Source organism: Oryza brachyantha, chromosome 9, assembly GCF_000231095.2.
Source record: "Oryza brachyantha chromosome 9, ObraRS2, whole genome shotgun sequence".
Classification (NCBI taxonomy): domain Eukaryota; kingdom Viridiplantae; phylum Streptophyta; class Magnoliopsida; order Poales; family Poaceae; genus Oryza; species Oryza brachyantha.
Genome location: NC_023171.2, coordinates 9,479,183 through 9,499,402, shown reverse-complemented (window position 1 = coordinate 9,499,402; position 20,220 = coordinate 9,479,183). Strand labels below are relative to the sequence as shown.

The following is a 20,220-nucleotide window of genomic DNA, read 5'->3' as shown; positions in this document are numbered from 1 at the left end:
CCACTTTCCCAATTACTTTGTTCTCGAACAGAAATTGGTTTGGTTCACATCAACAATAAAAATATATATCTAATAAACTTACCTACGAATTTAGAGTTAAATATAATTTCTTAATCTACAGCACAAAATATTTTGTATCACTCTTAATTATTTTTATCTATCTTGTGCAATAAAATTTATTTCAATAAATATTTAGAGACAATTTTAAATCATTGTTATCATGTATACTAATAATTTTTGTTTTTTTTCTCTATATCGTCGTTTTTACTCACACGACGATAAGAAGAGTTAGTTCATATAAACTCCAAACTTCTGTATACGTGACCTTACGTGGCTTCGTTTCTATTTGCCCATCTATACATGAACATTAGTGAGTCTTGTGAGGCAGTCCTCCAACTCGTCGATCATTGTCTGTGCACCAATAAACCTGCCGTTAACCACGGTGAGACAGCCAGCCAGGAGGGGAGCGCTCTGGGTACGGAGTTGCGTGTGCACGAGGGAGAAGCGCAGGTCCACGGGCCCACCTGTGCCGCCGGCGTGGTCTCCGCTGCCACTCAGCGCACACCCGGCGGGGTGCACGGTCGGGGTACACGTACCGGATCCCCCGCTGTGAAGGTGGGGCCCGCTTAAAGGTAATTAGGGAGCCGTTTGGTCTCCTCTAAATCTGCACTTTGATGAGTAATAAACGCACGGGGCTGAGCGGAGTACCGCCCCGCTGCAACCGCCCCTCTCCCTCCTCCTCCCGCGGCGCTGCGGAGTGCGGAGCCCCTCCCCTACCCTCTCCTCTCCTCTCCAAGGGCAGTAGTGGCGGCGAGGCCCTGACATCCCACGACGCCTCGCTGAGGAGGAGGAGGAGGAGGAGGGGGACCAACTAGTTGGGTGTTGCTGCGAGGGGAGTTCTCGAGGTGAGGCTTCTCGTGCCCGTTCGGTTCGGTTTGATTCGGCGGAGCGGAGGAGCTGCGCGATTTTTATTTTATTTTTGATGGAGCTTGTTTGGTGCTGCGGGTTACGGTAGTTTGATTGGTGTGGGAAGAAGCGACGCGGGTGTTCTGCGTGATGATCCGGTTGAGCTGGGGGTGGAGAAGAGACGTGGGGGTTTGGAGCTCGGATGATTTTGGATGAGCCCCGCCGCGGCGTGGGTTTCGACGGGGAAAGAGCATCGGCGGATCCGGCTGGCTTCGCTTGGGGTTCGTCGTCCGTCGCTGTGCTCGAATGATCCTGTCGCGTGGTTTGGGTTTCTCGCGGTCGCGGCGGATTCTGGGGTTTTGGTTCTGTCCTAGGGTGTTATGGGGCGTTAGCACTGAGGAATCTGGTTTGGCTGGCATGGTTTCCCTTGGATTCTTGGTTGTGTCCCTGTCTAAATAATTTAATTTCACTAAGTGCGCAGTAACCTCTGCTCCGTACGTTGAACTTTTAGGTTATTTTGATGCTTGCTTAGAGCATCCCCAACAGCTCATCTAAATTTAGTCATCCATATCTTTATTTCAATAATCATCTAAAACACCTTCATCCTTCATATCCCTTTGTACTCCAGCAGATCATCTATATACGACATCCTCTGTATCTATTTGGAGGATTGTAGAGAGACCATCTAAATATATCTAAATATAGAGTTTCTCTCTCCTAATATGGATGACATCTAAAAATAGATGATGAAATAGATGTTCTATTGGAGCTCAACTTTTACTCTTCATCCTCTATTTCTAGGATAGAGGATGGGATGGATGAGCTGTTGGGGATGCTCTTAGTCTACAGTGCATTCTTAGACACTTTATGCTTGTTTTTTTTACAGCACTTGATGATTGATTGCTAGTTGAACTAATTAGGTGACTTCTAGGCGATCGAGCCGTACAAAACCCATGTCGTGAATCCTTAGAGCCGGGGATATGCTTCCATCCATTCTATACGTGTTGATTTGCTCTTGCTTGGTGAATTCTCTTAGTAAGGATTATCTTATTTAAATCTAAGCAAATGCCAGCATATGTTGTTGCCTTAACGTTGTTTTGCGGTTTGATCGAAGAAAATTCCCGGCAACTTCAAGTGAACCATGCAATTTTATTTGATACTATGCCCACTGTTATATTTTCCCCTTGTCTGTATTGGAGCGAACAAATCTCAATGCATGTGCATGGTTCATAAGTGGTAAGCATTAAAAAAGGCCCCTGTTTCCCATTCTGCTTCTGATGAGAAATTATTAAACTTATAGGCAAGAGATTCGTCTCTCATCTCATGCATGTGAATTGTCCTGTCTGTTCCAAAACCATCAGAATCTCCATAAACAGTTTCTTTATTTTCTTTGTCCTTTCTCGAATGCTGCATGATCCCATGTAGCAGCTTCAATTTACCCAAAAAAATCCTCTTTTTTATGTTATATGATGGATGTGTAATGTATTTATAAACACTTCCTCCCTTGCTTCCAAGCATCAATAGATCACCTCCCGTTGGCTATCTGGTTTTGCAATCCCTGTGAGAGGAATTGCAACAACACAGCTGTAAACATTTTTGGTTCTGCTGGTATAACATTATTTCAGTACTCAAATCAGCTATCGGTGATATTTGCATTGGCTAGGATCAATTCTTTGGTTTTGTTAATTTGGCGAATTTCCTTTTTACTTTGTATGTTGGAACTTTCTCTTGATCATTTCAAGTTAAATAGATGGATGATTTTTTTACTTGAACCTTCTGATTGTTGTGTTCCTCTTTGGATGTTTGGTAGATCTTGGTTTTTCACGGAGATCAAGTTTCATGATTCATCTTGACGGTGTTGCTACTGGAAGCTGCTATTCTTCATGGATGCCCTCACGAGTGATGTGAAGAAGGCTGCTCTTGTCAATGAGACTAGACCGCCACTAGTTCCATCTGAGAAGCATAATGCATCTCCAATAAACCGTGGAAGAGATGTTGCTTCTAGGTACAAGAATGGTCTATCTACTCATTCTGCTGCCGCCACAGCAAGGAGATGCACATCTCCAAGTCCTGGGCAGACCTCTGCAACTGAAGGCACAACAGAACAAAAAAGAACTCAATCAGCAGACAGAAGAAGGCCGTCAACACCTTCAAGGCCTTCTTCTAGAGTATCAACACCCTTCACCCCTGCATCAAGGTCTGTCACACCAGTTCGTAGTACTGTTACAGAGGGACAAAAGAATTCTAGGTGTATAACAAGTACAAGGAATCCTGATGGCTTGTGGCCAGCAATGCGAAACCTATCTTCCTCCTTCCAGTCAGAATCTATGGTGACCTCCGGTAATAAAAAGGATAAAGTAGTCTCCAGCGGATCTTTGGATCGAGCAAAAGGGCAAACTAGTGTTTTAGCCGAGAGGAAGAGGAGTCCGCTGCGAAGGAAGAACATTGCTGAACATTGTGAGAATGCTCAACCTTCAGAGGACTTGCCTAGGAGGGTAATGGAACAACAGCGTTGGCCAGCCATGCTTACTGACCGTGTGACCAGCAATATTTTGTCAAAAAGTATTGACATTTCTGACAAAGCTAGCAGATCAGTCCCTTTAACTACTATTTCTAGAGGTCTTTCACCAAGGAAGATGCCTGATTCTGAAGGCATGGGCAAAGGGTTTAATAAATCATTGGATGAGGTAGCAAGGAGATTGGCTATTCATGCAGGTTTAAGTGATGCCAAATTAGACTCTGGCTGTGATGGTGATTCACAGTCAACACAGAGATGCAAATCTGTTAACCGTCCAAGTAGGGCAGTTACTTTACCTGTTCCTGTTCTTCATCACTCATCTGCACCAAGCAAGGACTTGTCAGTTACCTCCTCTATTTCTAGGTCCTTTCAGAGCCCATCTCGGAGAAGGCCTTCGACACCTAGCCGATCACAAAGTGCTGGAAGTATTCAATCAGGTGTTTCTTCTCCTATTATTAGCTACATGGTTGATGCAAAAAAGGGAAAGAAGAATTCCAGCCAAATTGACAATATCCACCAACTGCGCCTGTTTTATAATAGGCACTTGCAATGGATCTTTGTAAATGCTTGTGCAGAAGATAATATTTCTTTCCAAAAGGCAACAGCTGAGGTAAAGTTAGCATTTTTGTGGCATAAGTTGTTTCAAGTTATCCTGCATCATGTTACAGTCTTCCTTGTTCCAATCAATTCCTCGTTCTATGGAATATGGATACCAACACAACAAAGGTCCATAAGTATGTTTGTGCAATAATTTGCTTCCTGTACTTTTCTTATGATCAGTTCAAATATGTTTCCAGACTATAAATGCAACTAAGTAACAAAACATAAGTTAAATCTACAAGTGGACATTTTTTTTACTTTAAAACAGAACAGATTTTGCATTGAAATTTGTTCATGCAATGGCCCCTTCGGTGTATAGTTCATTAGGTGTACTCTGTTTGGATATTTGTCTTTCTTTTTTGTGTTATCTTTAGTTGTTAAAAGTTCTTTATATGTTGTCATATAAAACAGAGTGTTATCTATAATGTTTGGAGGAATACTTTGAACTTGAGGGATGCTGTTAGTATGAGAAGAATCATGTTGCAATGCTTAGAGCAAGAGTTGAAGCTCGATGGCATTCTTAAAGGGCAGGTACGCTCCATTCTCACTCATTAATGATTTTTATATTATATAATCTACCAAGGTCATTGTAAATTCAATTCATCTCCCATTTACACATAATCCCAATTTGTGTCAAGTTCACATGGACTTTCTATAATGCTCATAAATTCACAATCCAAAAACAGCCAGTGAAAGTGAATACAAACAATTTGCTATGTGGTCTCTTCTGTGAAAGATAATGACTGACTACACACAGCAGCAGAACTCTTTTGATGAAAATAGGATAAACTTAGGATAACTTAGCAATGATGAAATGTATACATTGAACTGCAGAATAGGGGACATGAGATGTGAAGGTAGGGGTTTATAAGATTTCATGTAATGATCATCCTCTATTGAATGGCGTAGAGATCATTTTATTAACTCCAGTGGGTCATATGACAACACTTCCGTGTCAATCTTTGCAATCAAAGCAGTGTCGGGAATATTCAAAATAATGTGCTTAGAAGGCACAAAGGTTAAATATTGTGTTGTATCAGGGAGGCATCGGTAATATATACACATTTCAAGTATGAAACACAATAATTGGTATCTACAATAAGTCAAAAATAGGAAAAACATAAACTGTCAAATGCATACGACAATATTTTAATGTGCTGTTATTTTGATTCAGATTGATTACCTTGAACAATGGCCAGCACTTGAAAAGGAAAACAATATTTCATTATTTCGTGCAACTGAAGCTCTAAAAGCGAGCACATTGCGTCTTCCAGTTACATCAGGAGCAAAGGTATGTTGTAGAAAGTTGCATTAATTAAATTGCAAACAGTTTTGCATTTTCTTCATACTCAACTACCGCTTTGTGATTCTGGTTAATGGCATTAATTGTTTTGTTAACAGGCTGATGTAGTTGCTCTGAAGAATGCTGTAAGCTCCGCTGTTGATGTCATGCAAGGTTTGGGTTCAGCAGTTTGTTGTATGCTTCCAAAGGTCAGATAACAATGTACATACAACTGAAAATGTTATTGTCCATTTCTCTCTCTTAGAAAGCAAGATATGTTATCCATATGAAACTGGTATCATTAGCTTGTTGTTTAGTTCATATTCTGAGCAATAATTACCTTTTATAAGGAAAACTGATCTCTGGTAACATGTTATGATGTTCCATGCCCATATGTAGTCATCTTTGTGACAGTTAGATATCTCCAATTTTTTTAGAAATAAAAAAGGACCCCTGCCCCTCCATCTTCTGTCAAGTTCTTTACATGGTTCCTTAGTTTCATATTATATATATTATGTTACCAGGTTGAGGACAGGACATATTTGGTATCAGAACTTTCAGTTATAGCAGGACAAGAAAATGTCATGCTTGATGAATGCAGAGAACTCTTGGCTATGGCAGCAAAACTTCAGGTATTTACATTGTAATCTCATGTTATCTTTTCTACATGTAAGCAGAGCCCTTGAGTGTCAATAATATAATTTCTCTCCACCTGACTCTGAACTGGCGATGATAGACAAAGCCTTATCTAGCTGTTGTATTTTTGTTCAGGTACAGGAGTCCAGCCTGCGGACACATCTCACACAACTGAAGCCTGTGCCTGGTCATATGAATTGACGATCTGAGTATGTAAAAGTCCCAGACCAACCTTCTGAACAGGTACGACTCTGCAAGTTGACCGCGGCAATCTGAACATATTGTGCAAACAAGCAAGGAGTCTGCAGAGATGAAATAATAGGCCAAACAAATGTTAATACATCCCCTGGTGATCATGGTGTGATGCTGTGCAGCTCACAATTCATGGTGCGTAGAGAGATAGATTTACTTAGAATGACTCATGTGTAAATGGTTCTCACCATATAGACAACTATCCAGGTCCCACCCACCTCTCTTTAGGTTTTAAAATTTAAATTTAGTTATTACATTTTTCAATGATAGAGCTTTGTTCTTGACTTCTTTCCAACTGTAACTTTTTGGCATCTGGAAAGAAAATACAGATATGAAATGAAAGGGCTAAAGTAATGAAAAATATATTTCTATTTTTCTCCACCTTGCACTTTTGTTGCTAGATTTATAGTTCTGTAGCTTTACTCTCATTGTCAGCTTAACCAACTTTACGTTGGGTGAATGCTGACATCTCACTCGTACCAATATTTATTTTCTTTGAATTGCAGTTTACTCCAAATAACACTGGTGCTGGACACATTTCAGTTTGTTGAAATGTCGAAGTACCTTGTGTAGTAGTTGTTGAACTTTAGAACAGAAGAGTTGAATTCTTATGAGATGACCTTATGGGTTATTGGATGCTCTCAGGTTCTGTTTACTCTTCTCCCCTGTCTCTATTTGTGCTAGGCCTTGCCTAACTTCTTACCTAGCTTCAAGACTCACAATTCTAGTTATTCTGCTTAGAGGTGCTTTGCTGACAGTGGCTGGCATGCCCTTATTTTAAAAGCAAAGCTACTGATGCTGCAGTCTGAAAGCCATACTCCTTGTAAGGATATTAATTAGCCCTTGACCAAATAGATTAATCTAATTTAAAGCAAACACACTACACCGATTTTGCTCCAAATTAACCAACCAGATACCACTACACCAGCAGTAACAATGAGCAAACACATCTGCAAAAAATATCTAATAAACAAGGAATGAATCACAGCAGCTGTTGATTAGTAACATTAAAACCTGGTCCTTTGTTCATTTCCTCTCCAAAAGTTTTAAACCATTTCTGGGCCCCAAAATATTACGGAAAGGGACAGCACGAACTCAACATGAGCCATACAAAACTTTTACAAATTGATCTTGTTTGTTTGTCCCTATGCACAAATCTCCAGAAATCGCTCAGCAGTTGATGCCACACTGCCTGACGTCGGGCCCCTTGGCCTTGACGGTGAACGGATCGATCCTGACCCAGAGCAAGGAGAAGATGGAGGCGAGCAGCACGGACCAGATGACAACAATGGTGGGCGTCCTGTTCTGCCTGCCCATGAGGCCCTTGAGGAAGGGGTAGAGGTGGACGATGACCCAGAAGGCGAAGAAGAGCTTCCCGAAGAGCGGGCCCCACGACTGGTACCCGTTGTTGATGGCGTCGGAGATGCCGGCGACGACGCCGATGATGTTGAGGATGAGCAGCGTGGTGGGCGGGATGAGGAGGGTGGTCCACTTGAAGGCGTAGAGCTCGGCGAACTCGTCGTCCTCGTCGCCGGTGGCCTTGGACGTGACGGTGAAGTTCGTGTCGATGCCGGCCAGCACCTTGAGCAGGCCCTGCACCACGGCGAACAGGTGCGCCGACACGCCGCCGATGACCCAGAACTGCTCGTTCCTCCACCACTCCTCGATGCTCACCCCGCTCCACCTCATCTCGAGGATGCCCGTCGCGAAGATGGAGATGAAGAGCGCGATGAAGAACAAGCTCGCGAACGTGCTAATCTGCAACATGTTACCACCAACAACACAAACACGTCAAACATTTTGAACCTGCAGTTTTGGCGGCAACAGCCACGAAAGAAGAAGAAGAAGAAGAAGAAGAAGAAGAAGAAGAAGAAGAATGGCACTGACCGGAGGCATGATGAACTTGCCGGTGAGGAGGCAGACGGCCGGGAGGGTGCAGTAGGCGAGGAGGGGCAGCGAGGTGAAGGGGTAGATGGTGGTGTTGATGTAGGAGAAGCGCTCGAGCCACTTGAGGTTGCCGTTCTTGTAGCCGTAGAGCAGCGGGCTGTGCCGGCTGAAGAAGATCTCGACGGAGCCGAGAGCCCACCGGAGCACCTGGTTGAGACGGTCCGACAGGTTGATCGGCGCCGACCCCTTGAACGCCGCCCTCTTCGGCATGCAGTACACCGACCTCCACCCGCGGCAGTGCATCTTGAACCCCGTCAGGATGTCCTCCGTGATCGACCCGTAGATCCACCCGAGCTGCATCCATGGCGTTCACATCGATCGATCGATCACCCATTGCGTTCGTTCACTCGCAAGAGATTGATAATGGCGGTAGTGTTGGTTAGTTAGGTTACCTCGAGGCCCCAGTCGGTCTTGTCCTCGTAGCCGCAGCTGATGACATGGATGGCCTCCTTGAGCAGCGCGGCGGGGCTGGACGACGGCGGCACGCCGCCTTCCTCCATGAGCGTCGACGTCACGAACGCCGCCGACTGCCCGAACCGCTTCTCAAAATTCATCTGCGACATGAGAATCTCCTTGTCGCTGTCCATCCCTGCATCACACAAACTCTGTCCCGTCAACATCTCCATCAATATCCATTTCCTTACCTTGTTGCTTTGGATTGGGACTCACCGGCGTCGGCCATGGTCTCCGGCAGGCCGTCCTTGGCGTGCTTCCGCTTCTTCCGGCCGAAGCAGGGGCAGCAGTCGCAGGTCACCATCTTGGGCCTCTTGGGCCCCTTGGGAGGGTTGTAGCCGTACAGCGCCTGCCTCCTGAACACGCATCCCGTCCCGACGTACACCGGGCCCTGGATCCCATCCAGCCCCTTCATGTTGATCTGTGGTCTCAACAAGACAAAGATTTCAGTCACATTTGCTCGTTGGATCTGGATCAATTGAAGAATGTTCATCAATATCTAGGTAATTAATTAGCTGGAGGGGCTCACGTCGAAGAAGACGGTGTTCCGGTTGGCGTATCGGTCGTGGATGTCGATGCCGTCGAACCTCTGCGGGAACTGCACGTAGCACACCTTCCGGCCGACCTGCGGATCCATGAGGAAGCACATCGACTCCCGGATGGCCTTGCTGTTGTTGATGTAGTGATCGCAGTCCAGGTTGAGCATGAACGGCGCGTTCGTCAGCACGGCCGACACACGAATCTACCAAGAAAAAAAAAGAAGTTTTTTTTTTCATAAAGTCGTAAGCTTTTTTTAAGTTTTAGAGAACAGTGTGGTGTGGTGGAGGTGGGCGTACGAGGGCGTTCATGGCGCCGGCCTTCTTGTGGTGCTGGAAGCCGGGGCGCTTCTCACGGGAGACGTAGACGAGGCGGGGGAGCTCGTTGCCCTCGGTGTCGTGGCCGCCGCTGTGGCCGAGGAACACCTGGATCATGCCGGGGTGGTCGCGGGTGTTGTTCCCCGGCCACGGCGTGCCGTCCTTCATGATCCACCCCTCCGCCGGCACCTTCTGCGCCTTCGCCACCAGCGCGTTGATCCTCACCTTGAACTCCTCGTACTCTCTCTGCTCGATCGAAAACACGGCCAGAATGTGTCAAAAGCAATGCTCCGGCATGCATGATCGGGCAATGGCGACGCGGCCGGCTACCTACCTTCATGGCGCGGCGTTCTTGGACGAAGTTGGGGTGGACCTTGTCCTTGAGGTAGTCGACCTTCTGGGAGAAGTAGAACTCCGGGGCGCGGGGCTCGATGCTGAACTTCTTGCAGAAGGGCACCCACTTGCGAGCGAACTCCGCCGTCTCCGACAGCGACTCGAAGGTGAGCATGGACGCGCCGTCGTCGGAGACGTAGCAGGACACCTTGTCGACGGGGTAGTCGACGGCGAGGATGGAGAGCACCGTGTTGGCCGTCACCAGCGGCGGCTCCTTGAGCGGGTCCACCGTGCTGACGAACAGGTCCACCGCCGCCAGCAGCGACGGCTCGCCCTCCCGCTCGTACCGGAGGGAGAGGCGGTCGAGGTACGTCTCCCGGTCGATGGGGAACCACTTGGGGAACTGGTCGAGGATCCACGAGAAGGCGAACCAGATCTCGCAGATGATGGAGGTGAGCCACAGCGGGATGGCGTCCGGCACCGGGTGCAGGATGCGGTACCGGAGGAAGAAGCCGAGCACCACGAGGCGGAGGATGATCACCATCCGGTACGGGTTCACCTTGCTCGACGCGATCGCCACCTTCCTCGACAGCGGCTGCCTCGCCTCGTCGTTCCTGCACGTTCGCCGCCGGCCGTCGCAGCCAGCCATGCATGGCGCGCTAGGTGAGTGAGCAACAGCTCGTGCAAGCTCGCGTTAGCACGGTAGATGATCGATCGGTCAGCGTACGTACAGTGGCACGTCGGCGTCGTAGTCGTCGGGATCGGCGGCGCCTCCGCCGGCGACGATGCCCTGCTTGGACTTCCAGTCGTCCATCCTCTCCTTCCAGCTCACCTCTTTCTTCTCGTCCCACTTTGCGCTCCCTGGTCGAATTCATCGGTAGATGATCCAGTGATCAGTGTGTGTTCATCATGAACATTGATCAGTAATTCAGTACACTGGATTAGTGATAGGTACTGACCTGGCTCAGACACTGGGTAGGGATGGATGCGCTTGTGCAGCGAAGACGAGAACTCGCCATGGCCATGGCTGTTTGATATCGGGAACTCCCCACTCACCTGAAATTTTGCACGGTGAACAGGTTTGTGAAGGGTTCAATCTATCAATATTGTGATTTATTTCGGGGTACCGAAATTCCGAAATTTCGGAAATTTCGAAAATATTTCGGAAATTTCGGATGAAGTTTTCAAACAAAATTTGATTTTCAATTAAAATTCGATCGAATTTTCTGAAAATTTAATTTTAAATTAATAATCCATCAACTTCCTAAATCAATGATAACAACAAACAACATTTGGATTCATAAAGTGCATCAGGAATAAGAAAATATAGGTTTCTAACCGAAATTTTTGGTCGAAATACATTAGCTATTGGGACCTACTGTAAACCCGAAATTTCGGAAATTTTGGTCCGAAAATTTAAACACCCGTGGTGAGAAGAGTTTTCCGGCGGAGAGGATTTGACGGAGTGAGGTGTGTACCGGCACGGAGCGAGCGCCGGTGATGATCGGTGGGAGCGGTGTGCTGTTGCCGTCGCCGTCGTCGGGGCCCCTCCCGTAGCTCATCTTGCCGTGCAGCATCGCCTCGGTGATGTGGCTGTTCTGCATGCCCTCCTCCTGTTGCAGCTGCTTCTGCTTCTCGTCGATGTTGAACTCGTGCTCCAGGTCGTCGATGTCCTCCTCGTCGTCGTCCCCGGGCACCCTCGGGCTCCCTGAACAAAAGAAGATCACAGCGTAGAAGCAGCAAATCAGCGGACCTTGCGATCGACATCAATGGCGAGGTGTTGGGGTGTTTAATTAATTTTACCCTTGAGGCGCTTGTAGCGGGTCTTGCACTGGGGGCAGTTCTGGGTGCCCTCGCGGCGCTCGTACTCGTAGCAGGGGCGGCACACCGGGAAGCCGCACTCGTTGCAGGCGACGAAGAGGTCGCCGTCGACGGTGAGGCCGACCTCGTCGCCGCATATCTCGCACACCTGCCCGCTCAGCGCCCGCAGCGGCTTCGGCTCCTCGTGCCCCCGGATCAGCACCAGCTCGTTCCGGTTGTGCGACCCGGCCACCAGCCCGGCGCTCGCCTCCATGGCCGCCGCGCCCGCGCCAAGCTAACCCCGCACTACCGGCAACCCGCAGCTAGCCTGTGGCTGAGCCGTCGGGCGACGGAGGAGGACGGAAAGAGGGATCGATCGCTTGCTCGACACCGCTCATGGCAGGGGCTATATGAGAGGGAGATGGGAGTTTCTTTGGCGGGTGGGGGGGAGAGGAGAGGTGAGCGGTGGCTGTTCGCTCGCTCGCGCGTCGCGTCGCGTCCGTGGGCGTCGGCGCGCGGGCGCGTGTGGGAGACGACGGAGGAGGAGGACGGTGAGCCGGAGGTTGGGTGCGGCGTCTCCGTTGCCGCCAAGTGAAGCGAAGAGCTTGCTTGCTCGCTCGCTTGCATGGCGCGCGCATGCGTGCGTTGGCTGCAGCTGCTGCTGCCGTTGTTGTCAGGCGGCGTCCCGGACCAACCCTGGTCACCAACCGATGCTTGGCTTTCCCGTCATCTCCACATTTTTTCCCCTCTTCTCTTTGCTCTTTTTATTTAAGACAAAAAATGTGTTGTACTACTAATAGTATTAGTGAGTGGTAGACTATTAGTAGTACCTGTGTTGAACATTTAAAATTTGATGCCTGGGTGCCAAGTAATTCTCGCTCGAGATTTGCTTCCTGATTAGTTTGAGTACGGAAATTTGTTTTTTTGAGGTCCTCTAGCTAGGCACAATGTTAGACTCACACATCGACGTAACTATGCGTCTAAGATAGTACAAGGGAGTGATGGTTCGTTTTTTAGAAAAAAAAAGAAATAAATGACATATTTATAAATTAAAAAATAATTTATGAATAAATTTTTTATATGTATGTTCTTAGCAATCTCGAAGTTAAGGCCGTAAAAATAAACTACATAAAAAAACTCTAGAATCAACATTAAATTTAAGATTAAAATTTTAAATTTTGATTTATAAGTATAACTAGAAGAAAAAAAAGAAGATGATGCAATTTTTATTTATTTTTTTTTACTTCTGGTGCACAAATAGTCGTTTCTATCACCTGAAACCCAACTGAAAATTGCTGTTCATCAAAGTCTAGAGTAGGTTGGTCTGTCCAATGCAACCCACGTTTCTGGCCATCGATCATCTTACAGCATTGAGCCAGAAGCAAACGAGGCATGGATCCACCCTTTTTTTCTCTCTCTCTCTTTCTTTCTTTTGACACCCCCAGCGATTCAGAGAAAGGTGACCAGGCACCTTAGTTTGGTAGCATCATCCATCACACACACCCCCCTTCCAGCTCGCCACCAACCACACGTTGTGATCGTGTAGCACACACGCACAAAATGCTTCCATTTGGCGTCTGAATGTGCCTTGATCGCCGGAGAGGAGAGGAGAAGAGAAGAGGAAGCCGTGACGAGGAAACCAGGCAGATGCGTCTCGTGCTTTCACCCAAGGTACGCAGCACCGCATCGTTACGGTTCAGTGACGACCTGGAGGAAGAAACGTCCACATCCTGGATGTGAAATGCAGGTGAGCAGCGGCAGCAGCTAGCCTGATTGCCTGAAGCATCTTAGGACGCAAGTTTTGATTGTTTTGCTGCTGGCGATGACCCTCTGTCGTTGTTGCAAGATCTTGCCTCGTGTTAAAGCCAGGTATCACTGTCGTTGTGGAACGCTGTAGCTTAAGTAGGCTCTGTTCATGGAACACTTGTTGTGGTGCTATATAATGGGCCGGCCGTTTGATGTGTGCTCTCTCCTATGGCTGTAGTGTTGCTCGTGTTCTCAGTTCTCATCTCTAGTTTGCATTTTGAAAGCGGGCCGATGTATTTGCCAAGATGGTTATGCAGTTCTACACTGTGGAAGCTGCTGGTTTTGCGCGCCAATTTGACTGGGGGGATTAGCACATTGCAATGTGCAGTCCATTCCCTCCATTGTACCATAGCACCTACAGAGATGCAGCACCAAACCAGGGGGGAGGTGGAGAAAAGGTTGGGGATTCATAATTTTGGTTGATCTGGACTGAGAGTCAAAAACCAATTTTTGAGTTTGGGAACTCTGGGCTTATTCGGTTAGGAGAAATTTCGACCATCAAAATTGAAAAAGTGAAGGAGGAATACATACATACATTAATTCATATGATTTTTTCTAAGAGGCTTGAGTGGATGAAAATTTTCAATGTTTTTCTCTTGACAACTTGTAGGAAATAAAAATTTCTCCTAGTTTTCCTATACTTCATTCTTATAAACAAAATAACACGTAGAAATTAATCCTTAGAAATCCAAATAGTTTTTAGTTCAATGGCAATGGCGTCACCTTGGACATGGGTAGAGTAAATCCATGTTTGACCTTGTGCCGGACCTCACCCACCCAACCTACGCCAATAGGGTTGACAGTTAGGGCTTCATATAGTAGCCATGCTGAGTGGACACGGTATACCTTGGTGGGTTTCATATCAATAATATCTCAGTAGATAGGTAATTTAACAAATAGTATTTTATTATTTATAGAAAAAATCTACAAAATACTATTGACAAACGTTGAAGTTGAAACGTCATTTACGAGCGCGAGTTCTATGAACTGTCATTGTCCAACGATTTTATCTAAGAAATATCATTACCGTTAGGTTTTTGTATATTTCATATCGTTAAATACACTGTTCATATTATAGACTTAGCGGAGAAATGCTAACAAAACCCTAACGACAATAACATTTCTTAAACAAATTCGTTTGTACAATGATATAATGATATATTGTATAACTTACACTCGTCGATGACATTTTTTAGAATTGAACTGTTTGTCAATGACATTTGTTAAATTTTCTCTTATTTATAAATGATATCCACGTACCTTTTTGCTAATTATGGACGAAGACTTAGTGATAACATTTGTTTTTAATTATATCTTCAATCCAAATTACGTTAACGCTATTATATTTCTTTTTTTTGAATAGGCGCTATTATATTTCTAGTGAAGGGAAGTAGGGAACAGAGATGGATGGCGATTGACAAACAAAAACCAAAACGGAGACCGAAACGAAAACCGAGACCGGGGCCGAACCCGCCAATCACTCGCCCGTGAAGGCCCGAGAGGCAGCCCGCACAGGCCGAATCCGTAGCTGCACGGGCGCGGTTGTTAGCCTCTTGGGCCATTGCCGCGGTTTGCTGTGTCTCAATGTCAAGGCCTTGTTGGAGGGGGACGCTGCAAGGGCCCGGGATAATAGCGAGTGAAAAACAGGCGAGCAGGCTGACACGGCCCAGATGAATACCTGCCCAATTCATTTGTGACGAGTTTGGACAACACCTGGCACTGGCAGTGCTTCATGCCTTCGTCTGTTGATCATCGACCCCCCCCCCCCTAAAAAAACGAAGATGTAATAAAATGGAGCTCTATGAATCAAAAGACTTTTTATTGAAAACCGAAGTTAGATTTTTGAAATTAGCTTCATAGTCCACTGATGTGATACAGCTAGCCGCATTCTTATCTTCTTTCTAGTCTGTGAATTATGAAACTATAGTACTCCTTTCATTTCCATTTATTAGACGTTGGTTGGTTTAAAACTGAGATAACCAACATCAAATATGTACTAACTATAAACATAGTCTCCGCCCTCTTCCCACCTCACGTGATGCAAAAACAACCAGTTCTTCATACCCCATGTCACGCAAAAAATCATCACTTCTCAAAAAAAAAATCAAATGATTTTTTTAAAAAAATCTCTTTATATGGTCATATGCACTTGCGCAGGGATTATCAATTATATCTATAAATTGTAATGCACGTGTATATCTATCTATCTATAGATCTATATAGATATATAGATAAAGACAGGCTTGAAAGGAGGCTCCACGTTTACTCTGGGGACTAGAAATTAACAGGTTAATTGGAGAAAAAAAATATGAATCATTAGATCATGGTGGGTCTAGATTATAACGGCGTAGATTAGTCGGAGAAAAAGAGATAGGTCCAAATTATAACGGTATAGATTAATCAGAAATTTCGTGTGGCGCTTCATCTTATTAGATTAGAAAGAAAAAGAGAGAAAAGAGTTCCGATTCGGTGTTTTCCAAAATCATGAATCGGATACTGATACGTGATGTGGAGCTAATACTGACTTCTCTTTCCTAACGTAAAAACAGGAAACAGACGGTAAGAAAAAATAAGAAAAAAATTGCCAAGGTATGATTTGGTATCCGATTTGAACGTTTGCTCTCTACCCCTAATAAATATCAAGCATCAAGGTGAGTATAATTTGTGAGAAAAAAAAATTAGAAAGATTAATGTGTTTCAATTACCACATAAATCGAAAAAAAAGGAAAAAAAAACATCGACCACTAGATTATAATATGATTAGAATTTAACAATATAGATTAGAAGAAATATAAATAATTTAACTTATGTCCGCTCTACATACATACACTAGATCATGAACTTAATCGATTGATGGGCTAATTAGCTACTATAAGTACATGTACATGCCGGACTCGATCGATTTGATCGGCTAAGGAAATATGTCATATAATATACAGATAGCCTTGAAAGAAGGACCACATTTGCTCTAGGGGCTAAAAATTAATATGTTAATCAGATAAAAAGAAAATATATATATATACCGTTAGATCACGATGGTTCTACATTATAACGGTGTAGATTAATCGGAGAAAAAGAAAAAACATGCACCGTTAGATCACGGTGGGTCTAGATTATAACGGTGTAGATTAATAGGAGAAAAAGAAAAAAATCTACACCTAGATCAAAATATTTCCAATCGGTATCTCTCAATTTTTTATTAGGATTTTTCCACATACCACAAATTATATAAACGGTATAGATTTACGAAGAGATCCAGTGGAGAAAGAGATAAGAATATTATTTGGAAGCTAACTCTTTCGGTGTCCGTGTATTGTTTTTTTTTCTAAACGCCTTATGGAGAAAGAGATAAGAATATTATTTGGAAGCTAACTCTTTCGGTGTCCGTGTATTGTTTTTTTTTTCTAAACGCCTTATTGGATTCAAATTCGAACTATTCTATGCGATGTCAGATCGAACAAAAAGGAAAAATCTACACTGTTGATCTCATATTTTAACGATTAAAATCAAATAGCATAGAAAAAATTATGTTAAGAGTTGCAGGAGTAATCAAATACATTAACTAAAGAAAAAAATATTAACAGTTAGATCACATACCCTAAATTATTTATAGGGTAAAGATTTATTAAATAACCTAAATAACAATCAAAATCTATGAAGGAGATTGAAAGGAAAAACATAAGAATATTATTGGGAAGCCAATTCTATCGGTGTCCGTTGTGTTGTTTTTTCTCACTACCTTATTCGATCCAAATGCAAACTATTATAAAAGAAAGCATCCTTTAGGTAAAAGAAAGCATACTTTAGGTATTTTACATCGTGAGTTTTTAGAAGGAAAATAGAAAATAAAAAAACTAACAATAATATAGATAGAGTGCTATACTTTCAATGATACAAAACTTTGTGATATATACACACAATTAATATATGCTATAACCGATTTTACCGGTATATAAATCATTAATAGAGTTATTTTAAAATAACAAATAATTGAGAGAATTAAAAGTATAATGAGAGTTTGAAAAACAAAAGAAATCAAAACATAATATAAGTAAAATAAGTAACTAAATTAAATCTAGCCGCGCAAATACGTGGGCCACCCAACTAGTTACTAATAAAAAAACATAGAGAAAGTGTTTATCAACTATTATGAGAAGCACACGTTACGCATTGTGTCTTGTGCAATCGTGAAATCGCCCGCTTATGTGCAAAAGCATTTTGTTTGCGTGGGCATGCTGTTTTGTTCTCCTTTGGCAAGTTGTTTACCCAGGGCGAACTCAATTCCGGTAGTTGGCTCACAGACCAAACTCTCAAGGCCTTCGTGGCCACTTGTGCTGTTTAAGTATGAGTAAGGAGGTGTACTCGTGTCGACGTCTTGTGTTCCTGTCAGGTGTCACACTTTGGGTTAGTGTCACTGTGCGACCTTACTCCGGGCAATACAAACACCATTTTGTTCTCTTGTTCCTTTTGCACATGTCTGAACTCAACGCCAATTATTTTGTTTTCTGTTTATGTTTATAGGTCAAAATTTAAATTTTTAACATAAAATTTGTAGTTTACGTTGGGGGTTTTCACTAATATTTACTTTTCAGCCACAAAATTTTTAGTTATAATTTTTTTAATAAATACATCGTTTAATTTTTTTCTATAAAAAAGACAAACCATCCCCATGCTAGTTGACCAAGCAACTCTAAATGCATCATCGATGTCCATTTTCAGTGGTACGTATGTCACACCGTTTTCGCTACCAGTACTAGTACCAGTACCCACGCAAGTCCGTTTGACGGTACGAGATGCATGACGGTATCCCCTTGCGATCCACGGCATTGGAAGGGTGGCGGGTTTTGACCTCCAGCGATCGCCATGAAATACACGGCACTGCACGTACTGCTGCTGCTGATACAGCGATCTGTGTCAGCGACGCGAATGCGAAGCGAAGCAGTCAGCGTCACCCCCGCCCTATCTCCATCGATCCATCGACGGATCGCGCGGACCGCCGCTGCGCCTGCGCGGCGCAGCTTCTGTTTTGTTCTGTTCTGTTTCCGCTTCCGCCGCCCGGCTGCAGGCGGCGTGTGGCACGACGCGTCCGCATGTCTCCACGTCGCGGACGACGCCACCACGACGTTCTAGGCCGAGCAGCCACCGCTGCATCACCACGCGCGCCGTGGCTCGACCTCCACGCGATTTTTTTTTTTATTATTATTTTTAAACCTCAGTACTCTTTATGAGATTTTGACTTTTGTTAATAATGTTTGACCACTCATCTTATTAAAAAATTAAAAATATTATTTTTTATTATTTTGTTTATTATTAAAAGTACTTTAAGTATTATTTATAAGTTTATATATTTACACTAAATTTTTAAATAAGACGAATGGTTAAAAATTACAAGTAAATAGTAAGAATTTCATATAATGTGAGACCGTGGGAGTAATAATAATTTTAGTTTATTAAACCCGGAAGAAAATATTTCCACGCGAAGTTTGGTAAGCACTACCGGCATTTGCCGCCTGTAGCCCCGGGCACGTACGTCTGGTCCAGGCCGAGCAGCAGCCAATAAGAATTCGATGAAATTTGGTAGGATCTAAATTTGAATGGGAGAATGTAAAAATTGGAAACAAATTCCTGCAAATACTACGATGATTGTCGTATTGTATAGTAAAAAGTGTTGGTGAAAATGTAACATTACTCGACTTTCCGAACTTCAACCAAGTCGGATAGTTTTGTTATGTTGTTGGTGTAATGGGTCAATGGGACATCACAGTATTAGCAGTACTATGTTTTCACGTTATATTATTGAGCAATACTATAAATTTTTAGAAAATTTGCTACTCTATATTAAAAGTTTACATAATTTGCAAGAGTGTCTTGCACGGAGACATGAATTTAAAACTATTTGGTTGTTACTATAAATTATTATTTGTGTGCATTGTTAATTTTTTTCACTTATGTTGACATTTTTTTTCTCATTTTTTTTTGTTGTCCTACATTTTTCCTCATATATATGTCGAGTCAATTTTCAACCAAAATTGGATCGGTCTGCCTTCCATCTGTTTTCAATAGAACCAAGCTTGTTGTTCTCAAGCAGCACCAAACTTATAATCTATTACGGAGTATGTGCCATGCAAAGATGACACCATACATTGATACATTTAAGTTTTTTCATTTTAGTATTAAATCTTGCTTATTAATTAGGTACATGAACACCTGACATATAAGTTCAGTGCTGTTTTGCTATATATACTTTGTTGCACTTGGATAGTTTAGTTATGTTGTTGATGTAACGGGACATCATAGTATTACTAATACACTATTTTTTTTTACTTTATATTGTTAGGTGATACTATAATTTTTAGATAATTTTGCTACAGTATTATTAACACCAAAATTTGGTAAATTTTTGTATGGGATTCGGACAAGGAAAGATGTAATCGCCGATAGATATTTTATCTAGAAGAGTTCGAATTCGATAGAGAATCGTAAAGACCAAGGCTTGGCAGCGTAAATTTATCTATTAGAGTTAGGTAGAATTTATCTGAAAGAGATTAGAGTTCGATCGGGACTTGTTTGTTTTCTTTTTATCTATTAGGAGTTGTATGTCGTGTCCAACACGACCTAGTCTCAACCCGAGAGTATAAATATGTATGCCCGGGGTCATTGTTTTTTATCTACATCAGTCAATAAATCAACTACTTTCGGCGCATCGCCACCTTCTTGTCCGAGGTTTTCAACTCCGGCGAGACTTGGCACCTGACGCGGGGCTGCATCGTCTCGTTCTCCAGCGGAGGGGTAAGTCCATCGTTTCGTCGGGCTACAATAATCGTTCGACTAGA

The 20,220-nt window shown here is 43.7% G+C and overlaps 2 protein-coding genes across 2 annotated transcripts; one reads left to right on the top strand and one right to left on the bottom strand.

Moving 5' to 3' along the window:
* Nucleotides 1–709: 709 nt before the first annotated feature.
* LOC102717091 (AUGMIN subunit 8-like) lies at nucleotides 710–6,562 on the top strand. Its single transcript, XM_006660573.3, has 7 exons — nucleotides 710–905; nucleotides 2,717–4,034; nucleotides 4,436–4,555; nucleotides 5,199–5,315; nucleotides 5,426–5,515; nucleotides 5,831–5,938; nucleotides 6,078–6,562. Exons 2-7 carry the CDS (start codon nucleotides 2,790–2,792, stop codon nucleotides 6,141–6,143), a joined length of 1,746 nt encoding a protein of 581 aa, XP_006660636.1. The 5' UTR covers nucleotides 710–905; nucleotides 2,717–2,789; the 3' UTR covers nucleotides 6,144–6,562.
* A 599-nt stretch (nucleotides 6,563–7,161) lies between these two features.
* Nucleotides 7,162–11,979, bottom strand: LOC102716805 (cellulose synthase A catalytic subunit 9 [UDP-forming]). The gene is made up of 11 exons (XM_006660572.3): nucleotides 11,585–11,979; nucleotides 11,260–11,489; nucleotides 10,741–10,837; nucleotides 10,513–10,642; nucleotides 9,783–10,395; nucleotides 9,431–9,694; nucleotides 9,124–9,336; nucleotides 8,811–9,015; nucleotides 8,534–8,730; nucleotides 8,082–8,435; nucleotides 7,162–7,952 (listed from the first exon to the last, which is right to left on the bottom strand). The coding sequence occupies exons 1-11, from the start codon at nucleotides 11,853–11,855 to the stop codon at nucleotides 7,365–7,367; spliced, it is 3,162 nt and encodes a 1,053-aa protein (XP_006660635.1). The 5' UTR covers nucleotides 11,856–11,979; the 3' UTR covers nucleotides 7,162–7,364.
* Between the last annotated feature and the right edge of the window lie 8,241 nt (nucleotides 11,980–20,220).

What these genes read in the sequence shown, in the direction of transcription:
- LOC102717091 (XM_006660573.3), top strand. Translation starts at nt 2,790, where the DNA reads ATGGATGCCCTCACGAGTGATGTGAAGAAGGCTGCTCTTGTCAATGAG. An exon ending in ATGGCATTCTTAAAGGGCAG is followed by an intron (nt 4,556 to 5,198) that starts GTACGCTCCATT and finishes ATTTTGATTCAG; the next exon opens with ATTGATTACCTTGAACAATG. An exon ending in TTTGTTGTATGCTTCCAAAG is followed by an intron (nt 5,516 to 5,830) that starts GTCAGATAACAA and finishes TTATGTTACCAG; the next exon opens with GTTGAGGACAGGACATATTT.
- LOC102716805 (XM_006660572.3), bottom strand. Translation starts at nt 11,855, where the DNA reads ATGGAGGCGAGCGCCGGGCTGGTGGCCGGGTCGCACAACCGGAACGAG. An exon ending in AAGAACGCCGCGCCATGAAG is followed by an intron (nt 9,695 to 9,782) that starts GTAGGTAGCCGG and finishes TCGATCGAGCAG; the next exon opens with AGAGAGTACGAGGAGTTCAA. An exon ending in GCAAGTTCATCATGCCTCCG is followed by an intron (nt 7,953 to 8,081) that starts GTCAGTGCCATT and finishes AACATGTTGCAG; the next exon opens with ATTAGCACGTTCGCGAGCTT.